Genomic DNA, 23693 nt, shown 5'->3' on the forward strand with positions numbered 1-23693 from the left:
GGTGCTTATTTAGTTATGTAAGGAGCGGAGCCAAGTCGGGCCAGACCGGGTCCTCAATCTACAGGCTTGTTTTGAGAAATCCTCGGTATTTCCACTGTCAAGACCAACATGTGTTCAGCACATGGCCGACTGAAAACATAAGTGCCTCCCCCTCCGAGTACAGCACTCTGACACAAACTGGGTCATAGGCGCAATCCCACCATCTGTCACAGATCGCTCGCCTTTGGTTTCACATTCCTCCACCGCAGAGACCCCCGCCGATCCGCGCACATGTGCACACAACCACACCACGTACACAGACACACGCGCTCACACGGGGAGATGAAGCTGACTTCTGTCAACAATCAGTCTAAATGGAGAGCGCAGCGGACAGCCTCGCCAGCAAACGTCGCAGGGTTGGCTGTTCAGACTTGGAAATATAGAAGTCCAATTCACAGCAAATGGAGGGAGACAGTTGCTGATAAACTCCCCGGCAACTGGCTGACATCAGCAGAAAAAAAAAATAATCAGCCAAGTCACAATCAAGACTGAAACAACCGGGAGAAGAAACATTTTTAAAAGCACATTCAAGACCAAGAACATTCAAAGAGTTTGAGGACCTTTTCTTCTTAATCAAGACATTATCAAATATTCATTTCATAAAGTATTATTTTCAGAGGATTTATCATTTTACTATCCTAAAAGTTATCAATTTCTAACTAGTGCATTTTTCTACTTAATATCCTTTTTACTTTTTAATTAATATTCAAAATGTGTAATATTGGAATTCCTTTGTGATCTGTTTGGTCATAAAACACACTGTACCCTGTTCTCAGAGGAACTGACTGTTTAGACAAATATCTTCTAGAGGTGGGTTTGTCAGGCTTGCTAAATAATGAGCCGCAATTCTCTCGACCAGCAGACGAGCACTCTGAGGGGCAACAATCCATTCAGCTGTGACAACTTAAATAAATCCAGCTGCCCGAAGCCTAAAAACTCCACAAAGTAAAGTCACAGGTCTGCCAGCTTTCATAGGCAAACTAGAATAACCACCTTGTATTATGTTTCCACCAACAAGTTAAGTTGCAGTTTACATCCATGTCTGTCCAGCCCAGCAATTTCATAAAATGTATTAAGTGTCAAAACATCTTGAACCCGACAGAACAGAAGCTCCGAACAATCAGCGCAGTTTCAAGAAGAGGTCACTTTTTTTCAGTAAGGTATGAAAAAAATAGATACTGCCCAGGTCTAATGAGTACCACTTTTTAAATCTGATCAAGGGGTGTAGTTTTAAGCCATCTGTGCAGGCCGTAGACAGTTTTGTTATGCAAAATCTGGTAACCGTGTGACATAAACGCACATCACCGCAGAGGTGCAGGGATTCCCCTTGATGTATCACACAGTGAGAAGAGTCATACTTGTGTACGGCTCTATGAATTAAAATGTGAGTCAAACTTAGCTACCCCACAGTAACTACTCACCATTCAGAAGACTGGACTTCGGCCCACACAGGCACACCAACACATCCAGAAAGGCCCCTCTGGTCACTACACATGGATTTTGCCTGAAAAGAGAGAAAAAAACAAACAAAAAAAAGGGTGTTTGTTTTAGCTATTTGGTTGGACAGATGATGGATGATTGCCTTCGCCTTTGATCTAGCACAGGACACAGAAGAAAGAACATTTTACTGTATAATGAAAGCTCCCTTTTATTAAGGCAGCTCTTTAAATGTCCCCAAAGGGTTAACCAAGTCAAAGACACAACACTGCATTCACTGATGATCTATTTTCCATAAAGATCACAGACAGAGATATTCACTGGATACGTCTCGCCGCAGTCTGCTGAATTTTGGTCACTGGACATTTGTGACTCAATGAATCGATTGGTTGTGAGGATCTTCAGGATTTGATGTGATCTCAAGGGCTGATGGTATTCACCCGTCCTGATCAGACCACCAGGTGTGGTTTTAAGGCTTCTTGTCTTGATTTTTGACCTTCACAATAGAAGTTTCCTTCGGGTCTTGTGCTCGTCAGGGTTGAGGTTCGCACTCTCTTAAAAAATCATTTTCACGGACCTTTTAAAAGGAGGTCTTCTTGAAAATAGAGGAAAAAAACGTAGAGAAACATCTTGATGGGCCTAGTATTGACACATTAAACCTGCTGGGGGGTCTGGAAACTGTAGACTTGATCCTGAAAATGTCGCTCAAGTCCTTTCCGCTCCCCAGACTGACTGAGATGGGAGCAGAAAACAAAAGGTTGTGTTCTGCATTCAATCATTTACATCAATTTCCAGGTGTTTCCGTGACTAGAAAACTAGTCTCTGAATTTCCAGAACCCTGGTTTCTATCTCTTGTTATTTATACACAAGATTCAGTTTTTGTGCACAATTAAGTGATCTTAACTCTTCTGTTTTCGTTCCTAAATCCAAGTGGTATGGAAGAAGAGGTGTTTTTACATGCAGCCAATTACAACTGAGTAACCTAAAACGTATGAAAATACACAAATACCACAAATAACTGCAAAGACAACGACCGGATAATAACATTATATAAACGCTCAGTTGCAATTTAACAACTTATAATGGCCTCTCTGTTTCATTCTGATTTTGTAGCATATTTTGTGTCATTAGTCTGATTTTAATTGTGTGTAATTCGGGACAGGACACTCTTGAGAAAGATGGTACATTACCATTGCGTTAACACTTCCTATTAATACCACATCTATAGTACATTATGAGTATTCATGGTGAATTATAATATACATTTGTTATTTGACTACACTCAAACACACAATACCTTCTGCTATCAACAGTCATCAAACATTATTGATGTGATGTATTGAATACGTTCAAGTGTCCGTTGGATGCTCTCGACTAGTTATAAACTAGAGGTTAACTGATTACATTATGACTACATGTACGCACCTCAACAATCAGCTGTAGTAAGGACTCATAGTGCGCCTTACAGTATGATTATCATTGTATTTGTTAAGTACAGTGAAGTACCCACTGATGTATTTGAAATAATCTTATGCTGCCATAAGTGATTATTATTATGTAAAACCCCAAAATGCACAGTCACAAGTGACATGTGTCTACTTTAGGACTGCAACATCCCGGTATAAAACCTTTACAGCCATTTCCTCATATGAACTCAATGTCAGAAAATGTAAAGAAAATAAAGTCAACCCAAGACGCACCAAAAGTGCCCTACCCCAAGGTGTGCTCAATGATGTGGTCTTCACAGAAAGTGTTACAGTTGTTGATTGACTAATCGTATAAATGGTTTCAGCATGACTCCAGTTAGTAAGTGCTTGTGGCCATGATTAGACAACAAATGAGAGTCATTTACATGTAGACTACCCAAACAAAGACTTACTGTTATTACTGGGTCAACAGCTCGCAGGAGAAGATGCTGAATAGGACAGTGGTGTGTTTTCCTGTTTGTTTTCATTTGTGGTGAACCCTTAAAGCAGTCAATGTGGTACCATCACATGAGACGCCCCCAGCTCAACGATCACAGATTTGATTAAATCCCTTACAGTTTTCACAAATATAAACAAGCAGATGCTTGATGAGAGGAACGAGCTAGAATTATTTCCACCTTGAGCAGAAATATACAATAACTGATTTACTTAGTACAGCAACTCTTTGGTTTCACTATAGTCATGATGTGCAATTATTACCATTATAATATCTGTGAATGTTGACCTGCATGTGTTAGATCGGCCTATGGCTTTTGTGTAAGGGGAGCAGCATGTGTGGGCAGTGCAAAGTGTGTGTTCAGTTCAGAATTCAAACAAGGGTATGACCACAGTGCTGTGAAAGTGTGTGTGTGAAAACAAGGGAAACAGTGTGTGAGCTTGACGTCACATTTTCATCACTCGGACATTAATAAGACACACGCTCCTACACAAATCCTCTGCACACAAACACAAAATACACGTGATGGAGCACAGGAAGAGGGCCACGGGACAGTGCGTGTGTGTGTGTGTGTGTGTGTGTGTGTGTGTGTGTGTATGGATGTGAGGTAACATTATAAAACAGGCTGTAAGAAGCCGAATCATTAGATCCCAATCCAAACAATACACTGGAGATGTTCTTCGAGGTTGGTACTCGTCCCAAAGTGCCACCGCAAAGCCAGAGTTTACTCCATGAGTGTCTTTAGTCAGCCTGGAGCCAGAAAAAGTCCAAAATGACACAACACGACGTGAGGCCAAAACCCAACACTGACTCAGAACGGACGAACAATGCATTCCGTCCTTTTTGGAAGGAAGGCCGTTTCAAATTAGTGGTGTTCTGGAAGAGAGAGGAGGTTTTCTTTTCACAAAAACAGAGAACCTCTGACTTGTGTTGTCCTTAGATTAGGGCGCCAGGCTATGTGGTGCTGTGTGATCAAACGGACCGACGGCGGGCGCGCTCTGGTGAGCAAGAATTCACCTCGTCATCTTAATAAAAGGCTCATCAGTGTAACGAAGCGGAGCTAGCAGGGCTAGTGTTGCTAACCCAGCGACTCTGTGTTATCTGCTGTGGGCAGCAGCAAAGGGGAGACTGGAGACCGGGGCCTGACCCCGGCACGGCAGGAGGGGGCTGACAGGGTAATCTGTGCCCCATCTTGAGGCCTGGATTTTGGGTGAGAGGGACAGAGGTAGAAGGGGAGAGGGGAGGAAGGGTGGAGGGGCCGCAGATGGGACAGCAGGCGGTCGCTTTGAAATGGAAGCCTGGGCAGGACATGAAGCGGACACGGCCATGGAGGGGATGAACGTTGGGACAAGGAGCCATTCTTCTGGTGAACGAGTTGGAAGGGCGGGAGGGATGCTTATCTGTGCGTGCATGCGTGTGCGTGTGTGTGCGTGTGTGTGTGTGTGTGTGTGTCTAGGATTACCGAGAGGAGATCCACATGCGCTGACGGAGGCCTTCGGTGATGGCATTTCCTGCTGGCAGGGGTCTGTGTGAGTCAGTCTGGTAGGAGCGCAGCAGAAACAGCACCTGCGCACACACAAACATACACACTCTTGATCTGATATACATGTGAGAACAATCATCATTTATGAATCATTTATTCATGAGCCGGGGTCCGCCCCACTGATTGATATGTTGCGATGAAAACTGGAACCAAAAAGCCTTAAACACTGGGGATGTTGACATACCTACATACAGTATGTGTTCATTCAGTGTCATGGTGGGTCACCCTCACAGCAAAAAGGTTCTTGGTTCAGCTGGGGCCTTTCAGTGTGGAATCCTTCTGGATGTTTTTCTACCGCGGCCCACAGATATGCAGTTCAGGTGGATTCGAAACTCTGTATATATGTTTCCCACTTTACATGTTGACCCTGTAATGTTATTGTATAGTGACTCACAGGGGTGGGAATCACAGAGTAACCGCACGATACTATGACAACAATGGAATTAAGATGCAGCGACACATTGCATGACAATCATCTACAAAACATCAAGATATCTGTAACCGAAGAAGAAAAAAAGGCAAAAGGAAGGAATTAAAGGTTGTATTATCTACTGTATTGTGGTTTCGGGCAGCATTTACACATACGCGGTTATTTTTAAAAACAGAGACATTTCCCTGCGTTTGTGCCCTTCGCTTACGCGCAAACGGAGAATTTGCCTCTGAAAACAATGCTTTCCAAAAACTCCGGCCAGAGCGAAGATTTTGTTTCCTATGTTTCCATTTGGCTGTGGTGGCCATGGATCATGGCCAATGTTGACTTGAGCTTTACACACTGCCACCTACAGGTTTGGCATGCTCTTGACGGCATATATACGCAGGTTAGTGTCAATGAACATATTTCTGAAAACGGACAGGTGTGCAGGATTTAATCTTTGAAAACGGAGAAAATGTCCGTTTATGAAAATAGCCGGCCACACACAGAAATTGACAACTGAGATAAAATACAAATAAATAACATGCTACAAAGTGCAGAGTCTTAAACACACACACACATGGACATAGAGACTGCAACTTGTCCATGCCCACGTGTGCCATCATCTCGCTGTGAAATAGTTTACAAAAAAAAAAAAAGGTTTTCTCTACCCTGTTTGTTGAGTCAAACAGCCAGAGACATGACCGTGTCAATACTATCTAGACAACTCCTGGGTGAAACGTATGAAATGAAGGTCAAAATATCTGTTTCATTGCGGCTGATGTGACAGTGTGTGATTGAGCCAGTTTGTAGCAGGTGGACTGGTGGTTGGGAGTGTTCAGAGGCAGGCTGACTGACTGACTGGCTGGCTGGTTGGCTGGGGTGTGTATTCTGGGCCTTGGTAAGTATACTCTTTAAGCCGGGGCCACGGCCACAGACCAGTAGGAAGCCATTCATTACACAGTGCAGAGAAGGAAACGTGGGGAAAAACCAGGCCGACCACGTAGCACCAAGCCTGGCCACCGAGTCTTGGCCTGCCCCTTCTCTTCTCCTGCCGTCTCCACGCCCAGGCAAGACCCACTGGCTCATACAAACAGCCTCCACACCCCTGGGTCCTTCTTCCTCCCACTGTAGCTCTCTAAGGGCTTTTCCACCTACAAGGAGCCAGTGCTGCAGCAGATTCCCAAACCAAATATTGCACCTTTCTAAGTGATTTCACTGTCGAAAAACTGTTTTTTAAAGGATCAGTCACACTCAAACTCGTCTCTGCAAATACTTGCTGAGCTTCTTATTGACTTCCTTAAATCTCATGTGATTGACAAATACAATTTCAATGTGAGCTCCAACCGGCAACTGACACAATGATCTCCTCTTCATAAAGGAGAAGTAAATGATTCTAGCAGGGTCCCATCACACTGTTTAATACAGTACTACCAGTCTAGAATCATCTTGATTAACTATGTTGTTTTTGTTGGACTGGCAACAAGTCTGGCAAGCTCTAAATGTTCTGGCCTGTTGAACTTGCTGGTACACAACCAAAGATGACACCAAGTTTATCAAACGCAGCCCTGGAGGGTGAACTAACACAAAGAGTTTTGACTTGGTGGCCAACAAATCATCTGATGTGGCATTAAACTCAACAACGATCATGTCTGAGGTGATGTGGAAGTTTCTGCCGTCTGCTCAGAATTGTCTAACTTGGTTGTGTTTTGCTTTCAGGCTTATTTAACAAATCAAAGGAGGCTCTCAGGGGTTGTTGGTATGCTCTGTGTTTATCACTGTGTGTTTAGTGCTGCAGTATCAAGTTACGAAATTGCCTGACACATACATACGGTATATGACAGTTTATGTAATGGAAAAAGACAAACACATAAAAGCTGAGCAAAACTTGGAGAGGCTGGCCCACCTTAAAATTGTCAGTCCACCTTAAGTTGGTGAGCCTGTGCTGAAGTTGTCGCTAACTTCGGGGCTAACCCCCTTCACTTTAATCAGCGGGCGGCAAACAAAGACCCAGGGACTTGGTTCTTGAGGAGCATTTCTTCACAAAACAAAACGTAAAGGTTACACACACTGCACTGCTAAGAACGTGGCTATAACTTTACTGCTACACACGCGCTCTCTCATTCTTTTCACCACACTCGCTAATGTGATGCACACAACTTTGACACTGACCTCACCAGGTCTACAGATATTTAGACCAGGTGAGAATACCTGCTTCCTTACAGTATCTCCATATCTGTTTGGCATCTGCAGATTTGACGGTATTTAAAATGGTTCCTTCTGTATTTCTAAATACATTGGTATACGTTGATACCGCCCTAGCCCAGTCAGCACTGGTTCCAGGGTCAGTGGCAGAGTTCTCTGTCTTCATTCCTTCTCCCTCCAGTCCACAGCTACACCTCATCCACCGGATTGGGAAGTCCCTGCATGGGAGGCTCAACCGGCTCAATCCAGCCCAGCATGGAGAAAACCGAAATATTTATAGAAATTGCCGCCTCCCTGTTCCTCCTCTCAAAGACAGAGCAGAACTACACCCCATCTGGGAGGAGATGCTGGGATTGGATCAAGCTCAAATGAATGGGAGACGTTAAAACAGCAGCACAGAGACCTGCTGCAGGCTCATTTTTGTTCAATAGATTTCAGGAGGTTTTCCTTGGCTGTGTCTAAATGTGGACCGCTTCAATGCTTCCATTAGTCCTGCTACAGCCACTACACCTGTAGGATAGGTATCATTTGAATTAGTACTCCTTCAACCTAACTACTGAATACTAACTGTGACTCTGAATTTCTACAAGTGAATTTCATTTAAAAAGGTTTAAGACAATTATAGGTTCCGTGCAGAGTTTTTGGGTAAACAAACAGAGTGCCTGTGTGTCCTCCCATAAAAACATTTTCCTATAAAGAAACTATTGGTCAACATCTCACAAGTTTCCTTTAATATCAATGAAAAAAACAACATGAAAAAAAGCACTACTATATTCTATTTTAACCATGAATCTTTGTAGACGGAATTAAAAATCGACATATTAAGAGATATACAAGAGACGATAAAAAAAAATATCACGGTGTGTGAGTGTACTGTTTAGAACAAGACATTTTCATGGCCTGTTTACTCAAAAATATAGATTCAAAAATACAATTCTTGAAAGAAAAAAAAATCTCATAAGTTACTCATACTCTCCTATCTGTCATGGATTTTCACTTTAAAGTGGCATTTGGATCAAATATCTTGTTTTAAATTGCTAGATGCTAACTTTGCCGTTTGGTGCTGGATAAGTTATGTACATTGGGTTTATCAGAGCTGAAAACAGCTGCCTGCTGGTGGAAACAGGGTTAGGCAAAGCAAAGGGGGGGTTGCTAAGTAGAGCTAAGGGACACTGCTGGGTGATAATTCTCTGTACCGGTCACTACAAGCGACACCTTTCACATTAAATGTGTTGCTGGCACTTCCTCCAGTGGTACTGCTCTGCATGCGACCTGGACAACTGTGCTGCTGTATAATTTGTGTTTTAATCATGACTGAGTGTTTAATATGTCCATGTTTGGTTTCTGTTTTTTGTATTAATGTAATGCAGGGGTCCTGAACGCTGCTCCTGGAGAGCTTCAGTCCTGCATGTTTACAGTAACTCACTACTCTAATCCACCTGATTCTAATGAGATAATGATCTCATTATACAGTCATAACAAGCTTTACCTGCTTGATAACCAGAAGATCATTAGAGTCAGTTAGGTCAGAGTAGGGAGATATCTAAAACAAGCAGGGCTGAAGCTCTCCATGGGCAGGGTTGGGGACCACTCAGCGCATACATGCGCTACCATGATACCACAATATCACAATACCATGATACCACAATACCATTATACCACAATATTGCGATACCATGATACGACAATATCATCATACCACAATATCACGATACCATGATACCACAATATCATCATACCACAATACCACGATACGACAATATCATCATACCATGATACGAAAATATCATCATACCATGATACGAAAATATCATCATACCATGATACAACATTATCATCATACCATTATACCACAATATTGCGATACCATGATACGACAATATCATCATACCACAATATCACAATACCACGATACGACAATATCATCATACCATGATACGAAAATATCACGATACGACAATATCATCATACCATGATACCACAATATCATCATACCACAATATCACAATACCACGATACGACAATATCATCATACCATGATACGAAAATATCACGATACCATGATACCACAATATCATCATACCACAATATCACAATACCACGATACGACAATATCATCATACCATGATATGACAATGTCATCATACCACAATATTGTCATACCATGATACGACAATGTCATCATACCATGATACAACAATATCACAATACCATGATACGACAATATCATCATACCACAATATCACAATACCACAATACGTCAATATCATCATACCATGATACCACAATATCATCATACCACAATATAACGATACCATGACACGACAATATCCTCATACCATTATACGACAATATCATCATACCATGATACAACAATATCACGATACCATGATACGACAATATCATCATACCATGATACAACAATATCACAATACCATGATACGACAATATCATCATACCACAATATCACAATACCATGATACCACAATATCATTATACCACAATATTGCGATACCATGATACGACAATATCATCATACCGCAATATCACAATACCATGATACGACAATATCATCATACCACAATATCGCGATACCATGATACGACAATATCATCATACCGCAATATCACAATACCATGATACGACAATATCATCAAACCACAATATTGCGATACCATGATACCACAATATCATCATACCACAATATCGCGATACCATGATACGACAATATCATCATACCGCAATATCACAATACCATGATACGACAATATCATCAAACCACAATATCACGATACCATGATACGACAATATCGTCATACCATGATATGACAATATCATACCACAATATCATCATACCATGATACCACAACATCATCATACCACAATATTGCGATACCATGATACGACAATATCATCATACCATGATACAACAATATCACAATACCATGATACGACAATATCATCAAACCACAATATAATGATACCATGATACTACAATATCATCATACCACAATATTGCAATACCATGATACGACAATATCATCATACCACAATATAACGATACCATGATACTACAATATCATCATACCACAATATTGCAATACCATGATGCGACAATATCATCATACCACAATATCACGATACCATGATACGACAATATCGTCATACCATGATACGACAATATCATACCACAATATCACGATACCATGATACGACAATATCATCATACCACAATATCACCATGCCATGATACCACAATATCATCATACCCCAATAATTACAATACCAAGATACGACAATATCCTCATACCACAATATCACGATACCATGATACGACAATATCATACCACAATATCACTCTACCATGATACCACAATATCATCATATCACAATATCACGATGCCATGATACAACAATATCATCATACCACAATATCACGATACCATGATACCACAATATCACAATACCATGATACCACAATATCATCATATCACAATATCACGATACCATGACACGACAATATCATCATACCACAACATCACGATACCATGATACGACAACATCATACCATGATACGACAATATCATGATACCATGATACGACAATGATATCATACGACAATATCACAATACCACAATATCACAATCACACAATATCATATCACGATGCCATGATACCCTGATATCACATGAGAATCACGTTCACATGTCACATAAATATCCATCTTGTCGGACTCCAAGAAATGCTTTGTGTTCAGATCGCAAGTTAGCCGGCAAATAAGCGTCCTGTGTGAGGAACTACTGGCAGTTGAGCGGTGGTGACGAATCAGGTTAGGATGTGATGTAATATGATGAGTTTTTGAAGATTTAACTCTCCTGTTGAGCATTTGCTGCCTCAGGCCGCAGGGTTAAGAAAAGATTATGTCACCATAATATACTTTATTTTGCAACAGCTTGAAAACCCCAAGGCCTACACTAGATTGCCATTTGTAGACTTGAGCTGTGGATTTAATACCCTGCAGCATATCATTTGTGTCAACATAAGAAAACAGAGCATATTGACTGTAATCTGTCTTGGAATGTCCGTGTGAATTGTGTATGCATTCGGCTCCAACAGTGGCTTTATTATTTGTGCAGACTCTTTATTGCCATGCTGTAATGTAATGTGTGGAAATGTGTCAGTTAAGTTAAAATCACAGATGAGGGCGCATCTTTGAAAAGTCTTTTGTTAAACAGGATGATTATTGACGACCTTTCCCATGTCCTGTGCTTCTCCCATCAGGGAGACTCTATAGGGTTCCAATTAAATACAGGAGAAGAAACATGAATAGGTAAAACTCTGTCATCACTCTATCAGTGGATGTCTTAAACTTGTGTCTTTGAATGCTCTTTACATCTGTTACTGCCCTAAAATTGTATGTATTTTTATGTGGCAGCCGTTATGTTTAAGACCGATTTCCCTAGGGACAAATGATGTGATCTTGATTATTTTATTAATATAAAAATACTGTTTAGTGCAGTTTCAATCCTCTAATATTCTTTCTACTCGACCACAGCAGCACAATCAACCCCCCTCTAGAGCGTTGGGTGGCAACTTTAAGGAGAAAAACAAAAAAAAATAACTTGGTGTGCCAGTGCTAAATATGAAAAATATCAAAACCTATTTGTGCGCCTTGTTTTTTAGTGAGGCGTTTAACTGCTTGTGTGTGTGTCTTTCTCTGAGTGAGTGTGTATTGCAACAAGCATTGCTCCTCTTTCGGGCCCGGTAAAAATAGTGTTGGTGGATGTGAGGTCCCTTCAGACTCTGTTATCAGCCTGCCCTACCGTCCCTCCCACTGCCGCAACCACAGACTGACCACACGCTACACACACACACACACACACACACACACACACACACACACACACACACACACACACACACACACACACACACACACACACACACACACACACACACACACACACACACACACACACACACACACACACACACACACACACACACACACACACACACACACACACACACACACACACACACACACACACACACACACACACACACACAAAGCAAGTGCAAATAATTGCATGCCAATTCTTGGCTGCATCTAGTAAAAAAACATGCACAAAGAAACATATAAATCGACATTCACATAAAACCAGATAGAGGTTAGGCAAAGTGTGGACGCGCCCAATTAGGCAAAAAGAGATCCCAATAAAGACGGGCTAAATATAAAAAGAAATAAAACACACGCTCTTGCTCTATATAGCCATATTCTTGCACAAACAAAGCCTCCATATGCACTCTAGACACCAAGTCACACTCCATGCATGTACACATGGGCGTGACAACCAAGTCATTTAGTGACGTGTGTACGTCTGTGTGTGCATGCAAGAACAGTGTTACTGCATCTTCGTCAAAAGTTACAGCAGTGTATCTAACTAGCCCCATGGGAGCGGTTTGTTATTTCCATTATGTCCAGAGACTTGTGTGTGTACTGGCAGCCTGAGCTGTGTATATGTATGAGAATGTGTGGTGACGTTCAGTAGCCCGTTGCCATGACTCCTGTTAGTGTCTCCTAAAGCAGTAAAACGAGAGCCACTTCCACGACACCGCTAAAAACCCAGAGGCCAGTTCACTTTCAGTTTCTTCCCGATGACAGAGCTTTTGTAATTGTTGGTTTTTCTTACCTTCAACAAAAAAAATAGGTCACTCTACAGAGTTCTCTTTACACTGCAGAACATGTAGACTCGGCAACAGGTTCTGCACTGGAATAAAAGCCATCTACTCTGAGAAAAACTCTCACCTGGGCAAAATATCTTAGATGGCATGTCTGTTAATGACTAAATAACAGTCACCCTCACTATTCCTTTAAAATTAATCTAGTTTATTTATCATATTTTCAAGTTTTACAACCAGTGCGAAATTTGAACAATCAGGCTTAAGCAAAAATGAGAGCTAAATAAGTGCACTCTTAAATTGGGGGTCCTTGACTCTCTAAGGAATTAGTAGAACAATTGCAGGAGGTCACTGAAATTTGGTGGCACTAGGAATCAGAAATAGTACTTTGAAATCCATATTATCACATGATTACTATCACAACATATTACTTAATGTTAATATGCCACGTGGAACTCTAAGTTGTGTTATTGTTAATCCAAGTGTTTGAACACAGTGCAGGGCAGACGTCCTTATGGCTCCACTAGCTTACAATGTTAGGGCTAAAGTCTGACAACAGTATCAAATGCTTTCTTACAATGGGCTTAAGGTAAAGTAGCAAAAACAGTAACATAGAAAATTAGCAAAGTTGCGTAGTGCAGAAAATGCAAAGGCTGTTGGGAATATCACCATTTTTCTCTGACATATTATAAAATTATAAAGTAAAACTATATGACTGAAATGACCATATATCAACTAACCATCCACTAATAAATAACCTCCCATGGCCTCTGCCATTTCTGAAAGCGTCAAGAAACACATCACAACTCGTGAAGTCAGAGCTTTGGGAAAATGTCCACTTCCAAGGTTGCGAGTAAAACAAGATTGAACGTGGTAAACACGACCCCATTTAACACTTGGGATCCCCTCTGGATAAGATACATCTCATGTCATTAAAAGCAAGCTGGCTGGGTTGTGAGGCTAACAAATTCTTTCACTTGTTCAACCCTGAGGGTTTTCTCAGAAAGCCTAGGCAGACCACCGGCCAAAGGCAGCCGTCATAACAACACACCAAAAGATAATTATTGGAAGAGAGCGGGGAAGAATGCATTTAGGGAAACAATACCAACATCACTGCTGCCAAAGGAAAGGAGACTGTGATACTTCTAATTCTCACGTCTCATTCCCCTCAGTCTCAGTCTTATTTAGCCTCTGTTGTGGAAATACACAAAGGATTACATCCGTCGAGTTGGCCCTGCTCGAAGCACCCCAGGCCGCAGCTTTAATACTTCTGGCCTGAACCAGGCATTGTGGGCCAGGACTGTTGCTGGTGTGTGTCGAGAACAGACTCCAGTGTCGGGTTGGGTTTGTGCCAGCCTGTCCGATGGGCTTGTTAAGCTCAGTTCTAGTTGTGTCAGCAGAAGTTGCGATTGAAATGATTCCAGTCTGCTTCAAGATGATTTCTCAAAGACAAGAATCTGCAGTAAGTCTTCAATTGTCAAATGTTGTCATAAGACGTTTTCACCCTAGCAAAACACGGCAGGCCTCTTGAGTAAACTATGGCAATTTTACACATGAACTGCAATCCTGAAATTATCTAGATATTACCTGGTGGAGCCGTGTGTAAAAATAGGTTGGCTCGGACATCAACCCTGTCAGCTCCCTAGTACAAAGTCTGTATGAATAGAGGAGAATTCATGGCGGGTGGGCGGGTGTACGTGTTGATGACGTTTCTATCATTCACCTAACGCAAAACCCAAAGAAAGCAAACATCTGAGGGTGAAAAAGAATGGTGATTTACACAAAGACGCGAACAAAACTGTCCAACTGGAGAGGCGACGAGATTCAGGAACTTCTGTCTGTAAGGGCTGACATAGAAATCACAAGGCAAATTCAAGGAACAACGAGAGACTAGGCTACAAGTGTGAAAGGGCAACAGCACATGCCTGAAAATTATCTTGACCTTAATTGTTAGACAGTGGGAAAATGGCTTTTGCAGATTTATTGTCATGTTAGCGAGCAATCTAGCCTGCTAGCTACTGTAGCAGTCTGCTAAACGACAGTTGGCAAGCCTTTCCTTCAGCCAGAGAGTGATAACCACACACCACAGCATATACCTGAAAATTATCTTCAAAGGCCAATCATTTTCAAATCATGCATTTAAAAAGAGGTGAAAACTGATATTGCAACCTTTAGTCGTACTGTAAATTTGTATTTCTTGCAGGACACATTTGGAAGTATCTTGAATAAAAGAGGACCTGAATCTTACAATAGTTTCGAACCACACAACTCAATTTCCTCTCCTCAATGACGTAGAAGAAGTGCAACATTGGGAAGGATGGACTGGGGCTGGAAGTGGGGTTGGATGGAAACATTTTCTTGTGTGGTTATCAGACCTCTTCACTGTGTGTGTGAGAAAGTCAGCGGGGTGGTACAGCCTGCCTCGGTAGCTGTGATGGTTCCCAGCGCCACACTCGGCCCACTAACAGTTGTTCTTTGACAATAACAAAGGAAGTCATTTCTGCCTCGAGCAAAAACATCTGCTACCTGTTACACGCACACACGCACGCACACACACACACGCACAGAAGCATATTAACATACATTAGGCATTTCCCAAGGCTAAACATGATGTCCTCATCATCTCAGCATAAACACAGTAGGGCACAGACACTCACTCCCTCTCTCTGTGACCCTTAATTCTTCTGAAGTCTAAACATCTTTGCTCCCCAGCTTACACGAGAGTAGAACACTTCACACACACTCTGTGGACTGCAGGGCCATATCTCCTCTCTCAGTGTTTCTGTGTGTGATGCTCCACACGTACACTGCAGGCCTACTGCTCTACAGCTCCTTCTATGACAGTCCTAGCCCACCTTACCACAGCTAGACACTCCTAACATATCTGCCTCCATCATCTCCATAATGCCCCCACCTACCTACACACATGCTATTTTTAGCCTGGTTAAAGATGGCCCCTACAGATATACACAACAATATCAGTCACTACTGAAAACCCCTTGAATCAAATGTTTTTGGCCCGTCATGGTAAAAATTCCTTGCTTAAGAAAAAAGAAGCAGAGAAGCATGAGTTTGTGTCCTACTAGCAGTTTCCATTATACCACAGTCTCATGGGAATAATGTAGGGATACCACGGTTCTAAATATAATACTGCAAGTTTAAAAACAGTCGTCTTTTGCTGGTGCCTTCCAACAAGCCTATTGTACCAGTTCAGAAAAACACTACAAAATAAGCAGTGCAGTGGGGACGTTTATCACAAAAGACTTGCAGCCCTTTTCCGTAGTTAGAGATGCAGGCTTTCGTCACCCAATCAAAGCGCTCGATCCGCGCTACACTGTGACATCACGCACATTTTTCAGAACCAACGCATTTCCCGAACCTCTTTAAAAGAAGTGGAACTGGCTAAAGCACAGAACCTAGCACTGACCGTGGATAATTGAATCTTTCGGGCAACATTTCTGACTGCTCTTGAAGCAGCTTCATATCACGGAAAAAGAGAGAGAGAAAAAAAGAGAAAGAAAAGAGACAGAGAGACTGGGTTTCCTCAAAGTCTTTAAAAACTTTTTTGTGTCTGTGATATAGACAGAACGTTTACTGTTGACTGTAAGGGACTCTCACATTACAAGGAAAAAGGGAAAAATTAAGGGCATTGGAAAGCTATTTTAGTTCAGATTGATCAGTCAATGTAAAATATAAATCATGTTGTCAGTCCTATGACTACTGCAGGTGCATACACACTGTTTTATAACAGAGTGACAAGAAAACAGGTACAATGCAACACACATATAAGACAAAAATGGAGAAGATGAGACACAAAGAACACAACAGGACAAAGAAGCTACATGCTCCTCATGTCACAACATTCTTTACAAAAGACTAAATTACACAGGGCAGCACACAATATGATCCCATTCCTTTGTATGGGAGAGGGAGACACGGGGAAAGAAGAAGTGGTCTCAGAAGGATGGAGAGACAGGAAGAGGCGATAGGAAAGACACCAAAAAGGGCAGACGGGAGGCAGGGAAACACAGATATGGAGGGGAACTCCATGGAGATGGAGCTGAAGAGAGGAACGCAGAAGCAGCTCGTCAGGAGACATCTGGAGAAGCTCCACACATGGCGGCCATGACAGGAAGGCAAACTAAAAATCCACTCTCCTCCTGAGATCTCCTCTAAGCCTTTAAGAGTCCCACCTCCCCACCTCCCCTCCTCCTTCTCCTCCTCGCCATGCTTTGCCTTCATCCCACAGTGGACCTCCCTGCAGCCCTGACCGCTATCAAACCATAAGTATTGAAGAAAATCGAGTTTTCATTCCTTGTGTTGACCCCTCGGCCGGGTTCTTACCATATCCCCACCCCCTGCTCCCACACCGACCCCTTCAGTTGCGTTCAATGAAAGGCTGGGGAAACTCCCTCTCCCCTTTTTCCTCTGCGTGTGTTGATATTACCGGCAGACTGTTTGGTTGTGTTTGTCAGAGTGTGATGACAGAACTAAACACTGGTATTTACTCTGCGATAACCGCCTTGTCTGGACAGGCTCTGTGTGGAAACTGGGTGTGTGGGACTTACAGAGAATGTGTGGGTGTGTGTGTGTGTGTGTGTGTGTCTGTGTGTGTGTGTTTTCCGCATTCAGTCTCATTCAGCGCGCGCGCTCTGAGGCTGAATGCTCCATATCTATAATCTGTGTGTGGGTGTGCACATTCACCGCTTTGGTAATTAAATTTTATCGTTTGTCTTTGTTGAGTGAAAACAGTCTTAAGTCCAGTTGTGAAGATGTTCATGCTTTACTTTGAATTAAAGGATTATAAACTAATTTATGAACTGAGGACATTTAACCCTAAGAATGGTTGGCACAAGGCTTATTTTATAAGTTTGATAAACGTTTACATTTTGAAGATACGAGTTCATCATCTTCAAAAGAAACTGATTAGTATGATACCGAAGTCTACACAGTATAAAAAGACATGTGATGTGCATATCTCCATATTTTAATAGCTGTAAACCGAATATGTTTTCTAAAGTTTGGGTTGGGCGATATTGACAATAATTGTTCCCAGATAATTGTCACAGCCATCATGTCAGACTTTGACTCCTCATTTCCTCTTACCAAAAAAGGGCATTGATGTGCTGTTGTGGGGAGGGAGATACGTGGAGAAGTGAGGGACAGCGGCTAGCTGTCACTCAAGAGGCAGCGCCCCTCATCATTCATGAACTAATCTCAAATAAAATAAAAATGAGCCTGGTACAAAGAAAATCACCCCTTCTGCGTTTTCATGGAGATATGACCTAAATATACAGACTAGAATGTTTTTTTTGTACCAGGCCTCAAATAGGTTGAATTATGCTGTGAAAACGGCCTGGTTAACATGGGGGTCAATGAGAAACTGCTCTATTATGAAACATGCCCCTGGTGGACACTCGGAGAACTGCAGTTTTTGGCACTTCCTTAGTGGATCAACCAGGTAGTTGCTATGGTGGGGGCTTGATTGGACTTCATTATACTGAGTGGAGCATAATGTTAGAAGTACCTCTGAATATCAGGCAGTCCAGTACGACAACATCACTAACTATGACTGACAGATAACATCTCGTCTTAAAAACGGTGGCTATTATTCTGTTAAACTTAACTGAAATAAATACGGTGAACAAAATATGAAAGCTCCTTTTCATATGATACAGTTCACAACTTCATAAACTACAGCCTTACTACAGCCTCACATTATACAAGTGTATGTAACCAAAACCACTCTTCAACTAACAGTTATCATTTATATTTTGAGTTATTTGAATATGTTGATAAACTTAAATCTGAGCGACATACTTTAGAATATTGCACAAACAATTACGGATTGAACGCCATCACCAAATAAACACTTGTGGTCATTTAAAGGACTTATGTTATAGCACATGTTATGTATATTTGGTTTATGTTGATGTGTGCGTGGGCGCAGACCTGCAGCAGAGTCCCGTGGATGTGGTTGTGTTGGATTGTGGGTCCGGGCTCGGCAGGAAGCTCCTGCAGGAGCGCCTGGACGGTGGATGGGACCTGGGTGACGAGCACGAAGGGGACGAGGGCCCTTGCTGCCATTTCTCTGGTCCGATACACTGCTGAGCGGCCGCATCTGCAGAACACACACACACACACACACACGGCTGCAGCATTAGCATCATGGAAAGTTATTAACATGGATAGCTGCTTTGTTATCATAATCTTTTGGTCCTGTGACACTGTATGTTGGAGTTAATGGAGGAAGCTTTAAGGTTTCCCATTTTCACAGGTCATGGGCTGCTGTTGAAACTGTTGAGTTCAATTTATTATGATTTATTTTTATTAACTGTAACTTTGTTATGAAACATAATGGAATAACTGTGTGTATTTTCATGATTTATTATCACTATTATTTTGTACGCTGGCCACATTATGCCATGGACAAATGAGATATGCGACTTATTTCATTTGGAAAGTTGGTTGCTATTTTTATGCACGTTTGTAACATCTCCCTCTTCCTCCCTTTCTTTGTTTCTCTCCTGTTGCAAAAGTTAATCAGAACCCAAACAGCTCCCAGGCTGACAGATGACATTTTTCAATCATAACTATCTATTCCATGTTGTTTTTGCCCACGGATATCTCAGCCCCCTTTTTCTTTGTCACGTGCAAGCACACAGTCATTTACAGTATCCACCAATGATGGTGAATGCGGCTGTTACAGAGTGCAGCCTAAAATTAACCTTGTTTACAAGCTGATAGTCTTCCCTTATCCAGTGTCATAACACTGCCATAGCTGACACGAGGGGAGGACATGGCCAAGACCTGAATGAGATGAGAAGAGGAAGGTCTAAAGGGTCAGAGTAACTGCTACCTAAGAAAGGAGGACGATGTTTCTTTATTTTTCCAAACAAACTGTTAACCTCAGTTCAGTGTCAGTTCCTCAAATAACCTGACGGCCATTATGGCTGTCACTGTACCACCAGCTGTGGCTTCACCAGACTGACATATAACACCAAACTGCTCTTCGGTTGTAAGGACAGAAGTGAGCTACAAGAAACATATGCGTGAAATATGTTGGTCTATTCATTTTATTACAAATTTGAATTGGCTGCCTATGTGAATCAGAAATCAAAAAGGCCTGCGAGAAATAGAAACCCATTTCAGAGTCTGAAGAACAGCAGAAACATGATGCTTGTGTGGATTGGCCTTTGGGCCTCAAGTACAGCACAAAAGAGCATTCTGCAGCGAGAAGGAGTACGCACTGCCCCAAAGTCTCAATTTAGTGTGACTAATGTATTCACTGAGCATACACTGAATACATACTTATTTGTTGTTGTTTATGGTGGAATACAAGTGGCCTACATGAAAACAAGCACATCAACATGCACAAAAGGACACAGCAAAAGACAAGCAGGGCAGCTAGACTCAGGAAACCCAAAACAAAAGCAAAACAGCAGCAACAATACCGATGCCAACAGCTACTGGAGACCGTGTTGCAATGGGATCAAACCAGCCGCACAGCCAAATCGGGCCCTTATCTACTTTCTACTTAATCAGCTGATACAGGACCAGTTTGCAATTTCCAACTGTTACAGTAATGGTAGGACTGTGGCCATAAGAACTGATCTCTGGTCAGCAAAGGTATCGGAAAATGTATATGAGCGCGCACTAGATATTCTTATAGTGGTGCGTGGGTGGGTGGGTTGATGGGCTTCCTGTGTGAAAGATATAGAGGGGAGAGAGCAAAGCGTGGAGACCCTGTTAATAAAAGACAGACAGAAAGATAAATAAGAAAAGAAGAGAAGAAAAAACATAGCTATATTGCTCTAGGAGGCTCTTTGTGGTTAGACCCTGAGGACAAGGAGGCAATAAATACATACATAGTGTAAAGTCACATGAGGGCACAGCCAAGATCACACTCACATACGCATACAGGACGCAAGTCAGAGGAGGACAGGGTCTATGAAGCTGCCTGTGGAGGCTAAACAAGCAGATCAGCTCCACTGTGGGAAACTCAGCAGAAGGTTCCAGAGAAACAAAGATCCATCACTCCGGTATGCAGACTTTAAAAGGAAGCCTGCTTTTATAGCTATGGTATGAGAGAGGGTGAGATCTGGGTTTCCATTATCCCTTTATTGACAGATATTGAGTGGGAAAATCTGCTGAAGTCCAACATATTTAAATCTCTCGGTCATAATTGTCGGCAGCGGCAGGCTGTGATGTTAAGAGCCAGAGAGTCGGTTGCCACAGTTTCACAGTGATCTGAAAACAGTTTTACACTGCTGCTGTGTCAGCTTGGAAAGGCCCAGGCCGTGGTGAAGGTGGCTCTCGGCTCCTTCACAGCACCGCTCGCACAGACTTTGCCGCTTCCCGGGACCGTGGCCTTAATGTTATCTGCTCCCTCTCATCCTACAGTGAGAGACGGGGGTCTGCTGCAATGTGGACCTGTCCGAGCCCCCTTGAAACATGGAGAGTTTCTTTCTTTTTTTTTAATAATGTGCGTTTCAGTCTATTGACAAGTATTTCATAATATAAGCAAAAGTAACCGACCTTCCTATAGAAATTATAATTCTACATGCCTTTATGATGTCATTCTTTATTTTTCAAATTTTTTTTTTAAAGCTCAATAAACAGAGATATATTTGACCAGAACTTCTCCGTGATTGAAAAAAAGAAACTGGAAAGTCAAAAGCTGCAAATAATTAGAGATGATTTTAATTTTCTGTGAGCAGTAAAAGTAATTTTTCAAAAAACCCACTGTTGAGTAAGAGACAGGAAAGGACAAGAGGATTGAGATCAATATGGACAAAAAAGAGAGGACTGTTTGGAGCAACAGGTCAACAAATGCATTCACCTGCTGTGAGCATGCCTCCAACCCCCCCCCCCCCCCCCACACACACACACACACAGTCCCCACACACTAACACCCACGGATGGCCAGACAGACAACCCAAGCCCCTGCATCAAACACAGGCAACAGTTTGCATTCCTGAGCTCTACACGCCTGTATATGTGAATTTACACACACACACACACACACACACACACACACACACACACACACACACACACACACACACACACACACACACACACACACACACACACACACACACACACACACACACACACACACACACACACACACACACACACACACACACACACACACACACACACACACACACACACACACACACACACACACACACACTCTCTCTAATGGTCTAATGACCAAAATCTATGTCTATTCTTCACTTTCCGACCCTCCCAGACCCCATTTGGGGCCCATATGTTAACTATCTGTGATAATTTGTCCCATTGAAACACTCTTGCAAAAGGAAATGACAGTTTGGAAGGGTGTAATTTTAGAAACAGGGCCGTCCCCTGTGGGGTCATCGGCAGACTGTTGACTAGCAGGGACGAGACTCATCTGGGCCTCATTTTGGAGAGCTGGGAGAATCATTTCCACCACAGAGACTGTATAGCATGTTGGCTTAACAAGCCCAAATAACAAAGTCTGTCACTGAAGAATTTTAGGAAGGGAAGTGGTGTAATTTTGCTTCATTCATTCATATGTGCATGACATACAGAAGCTGTCTGAACACAATCATTATTTTACTTCGACTTTTAGTTCTTTGGTTTGTTGTCGAACCACTTTATGTAGACTTAAAATTGTCTTTAATGGTAGTTCAGTGGTAGTTAAAAAAAAACAAAGACACTGTGGCAAACATGTCAATTTTTGTTCACTTAAGCAGAGAGACAATATAAGATAAGACAAAGAAGGTCCCTCTACGAATACACCTTGGCAAATGTACTTTTGTGGTGTTTTCAAGTCGGCCTTCGTCGCAGCTAGATCTTAGATGTCGGTGTGGTGTGTCTGTGGCATAAGTACTTAAAAAGCTGGTCAAATACAAGATGATTCAAAATAATTAAAGCGCTGCAGTCATTTGAATGAAACATAAATACAACTTTAAGGAAGTTCTTTGACTGGATAACAAAAAAATATCTTTTAGTCCAAAGCTGGACTACTTTGAGTAGTGCTGGGTAGCCACACAAGGTACAGTATCAGCTTACATTCTAAAAAGCGCCAATGCAAGCAAAACAAACAAACAAAATGATAAAAACATGAACAGTGAGGGGAAAATATAAAAATGATATTATTATTATATATAAAATATAATATTGGGCATCTCTGTTGGGAAGGAAATGACAAAGATCCCTTTTGAAGCCTCACTTTGGTTTATGGGCATCACCGTGCCCTTTCAAAGAAATGAGATATGAGTCAGTGAGGACAAGAAAGGAAAGGAAGGGAGTTTGGCAGGGAGAGGAGAGGAGAGGAGAGATGCCTGAACTGGATATCACAGGACATAAATCACTATCTCAGCACTCTAGCATTAAGCCAGAGAGAGAACGAAGGGAAAAGAAAGAAGCTGAAAGAGAGACACCGGAGGAGATAAGTAA

General features: G+C 42.0%; 1 protein-coding gene across 1 annotated transcript in view; it reads right to left on the reverse strand.

The window, feature by feature from the left end:
* Nucleotides 1-23693, reverse strand: part of thada (THADA armadillo repeat containing) — a 109747-nt gene that overhangs the window by 38051 nt on the left and 48003 nt on the right. Inside the window, exons 29-31 of the mRNA XM_083922653.1 lie at nt 19194-19362; nt 4862-4965; nt 1461-1543 (exon numbers count right to left, since the gene is read on the reverse strand). Of these exons, the coding sequence (XP_083778779.1) occupies nt 1461-1543; nt 4862-4965; nt 19194-19362 (356 nt within the window). The remainder of the gene's footprint in view (nt 1-1460; nt 1544-4861; nt 4966-19193; nt 19363-23693) is intronic.

Source organism: Echiichthys vipera, assembly GCF_963691815.1.
Source record: "Echiichthys vipera genome assembly, chromosome: 11".
Taxonomy (NCBI): domain Eukaryota; kingdom Metazoa; phylum Chordata; class Actinopteri; order Perciformes; family Trachinidae; genus Echiichthys; species Echiichthys vipera.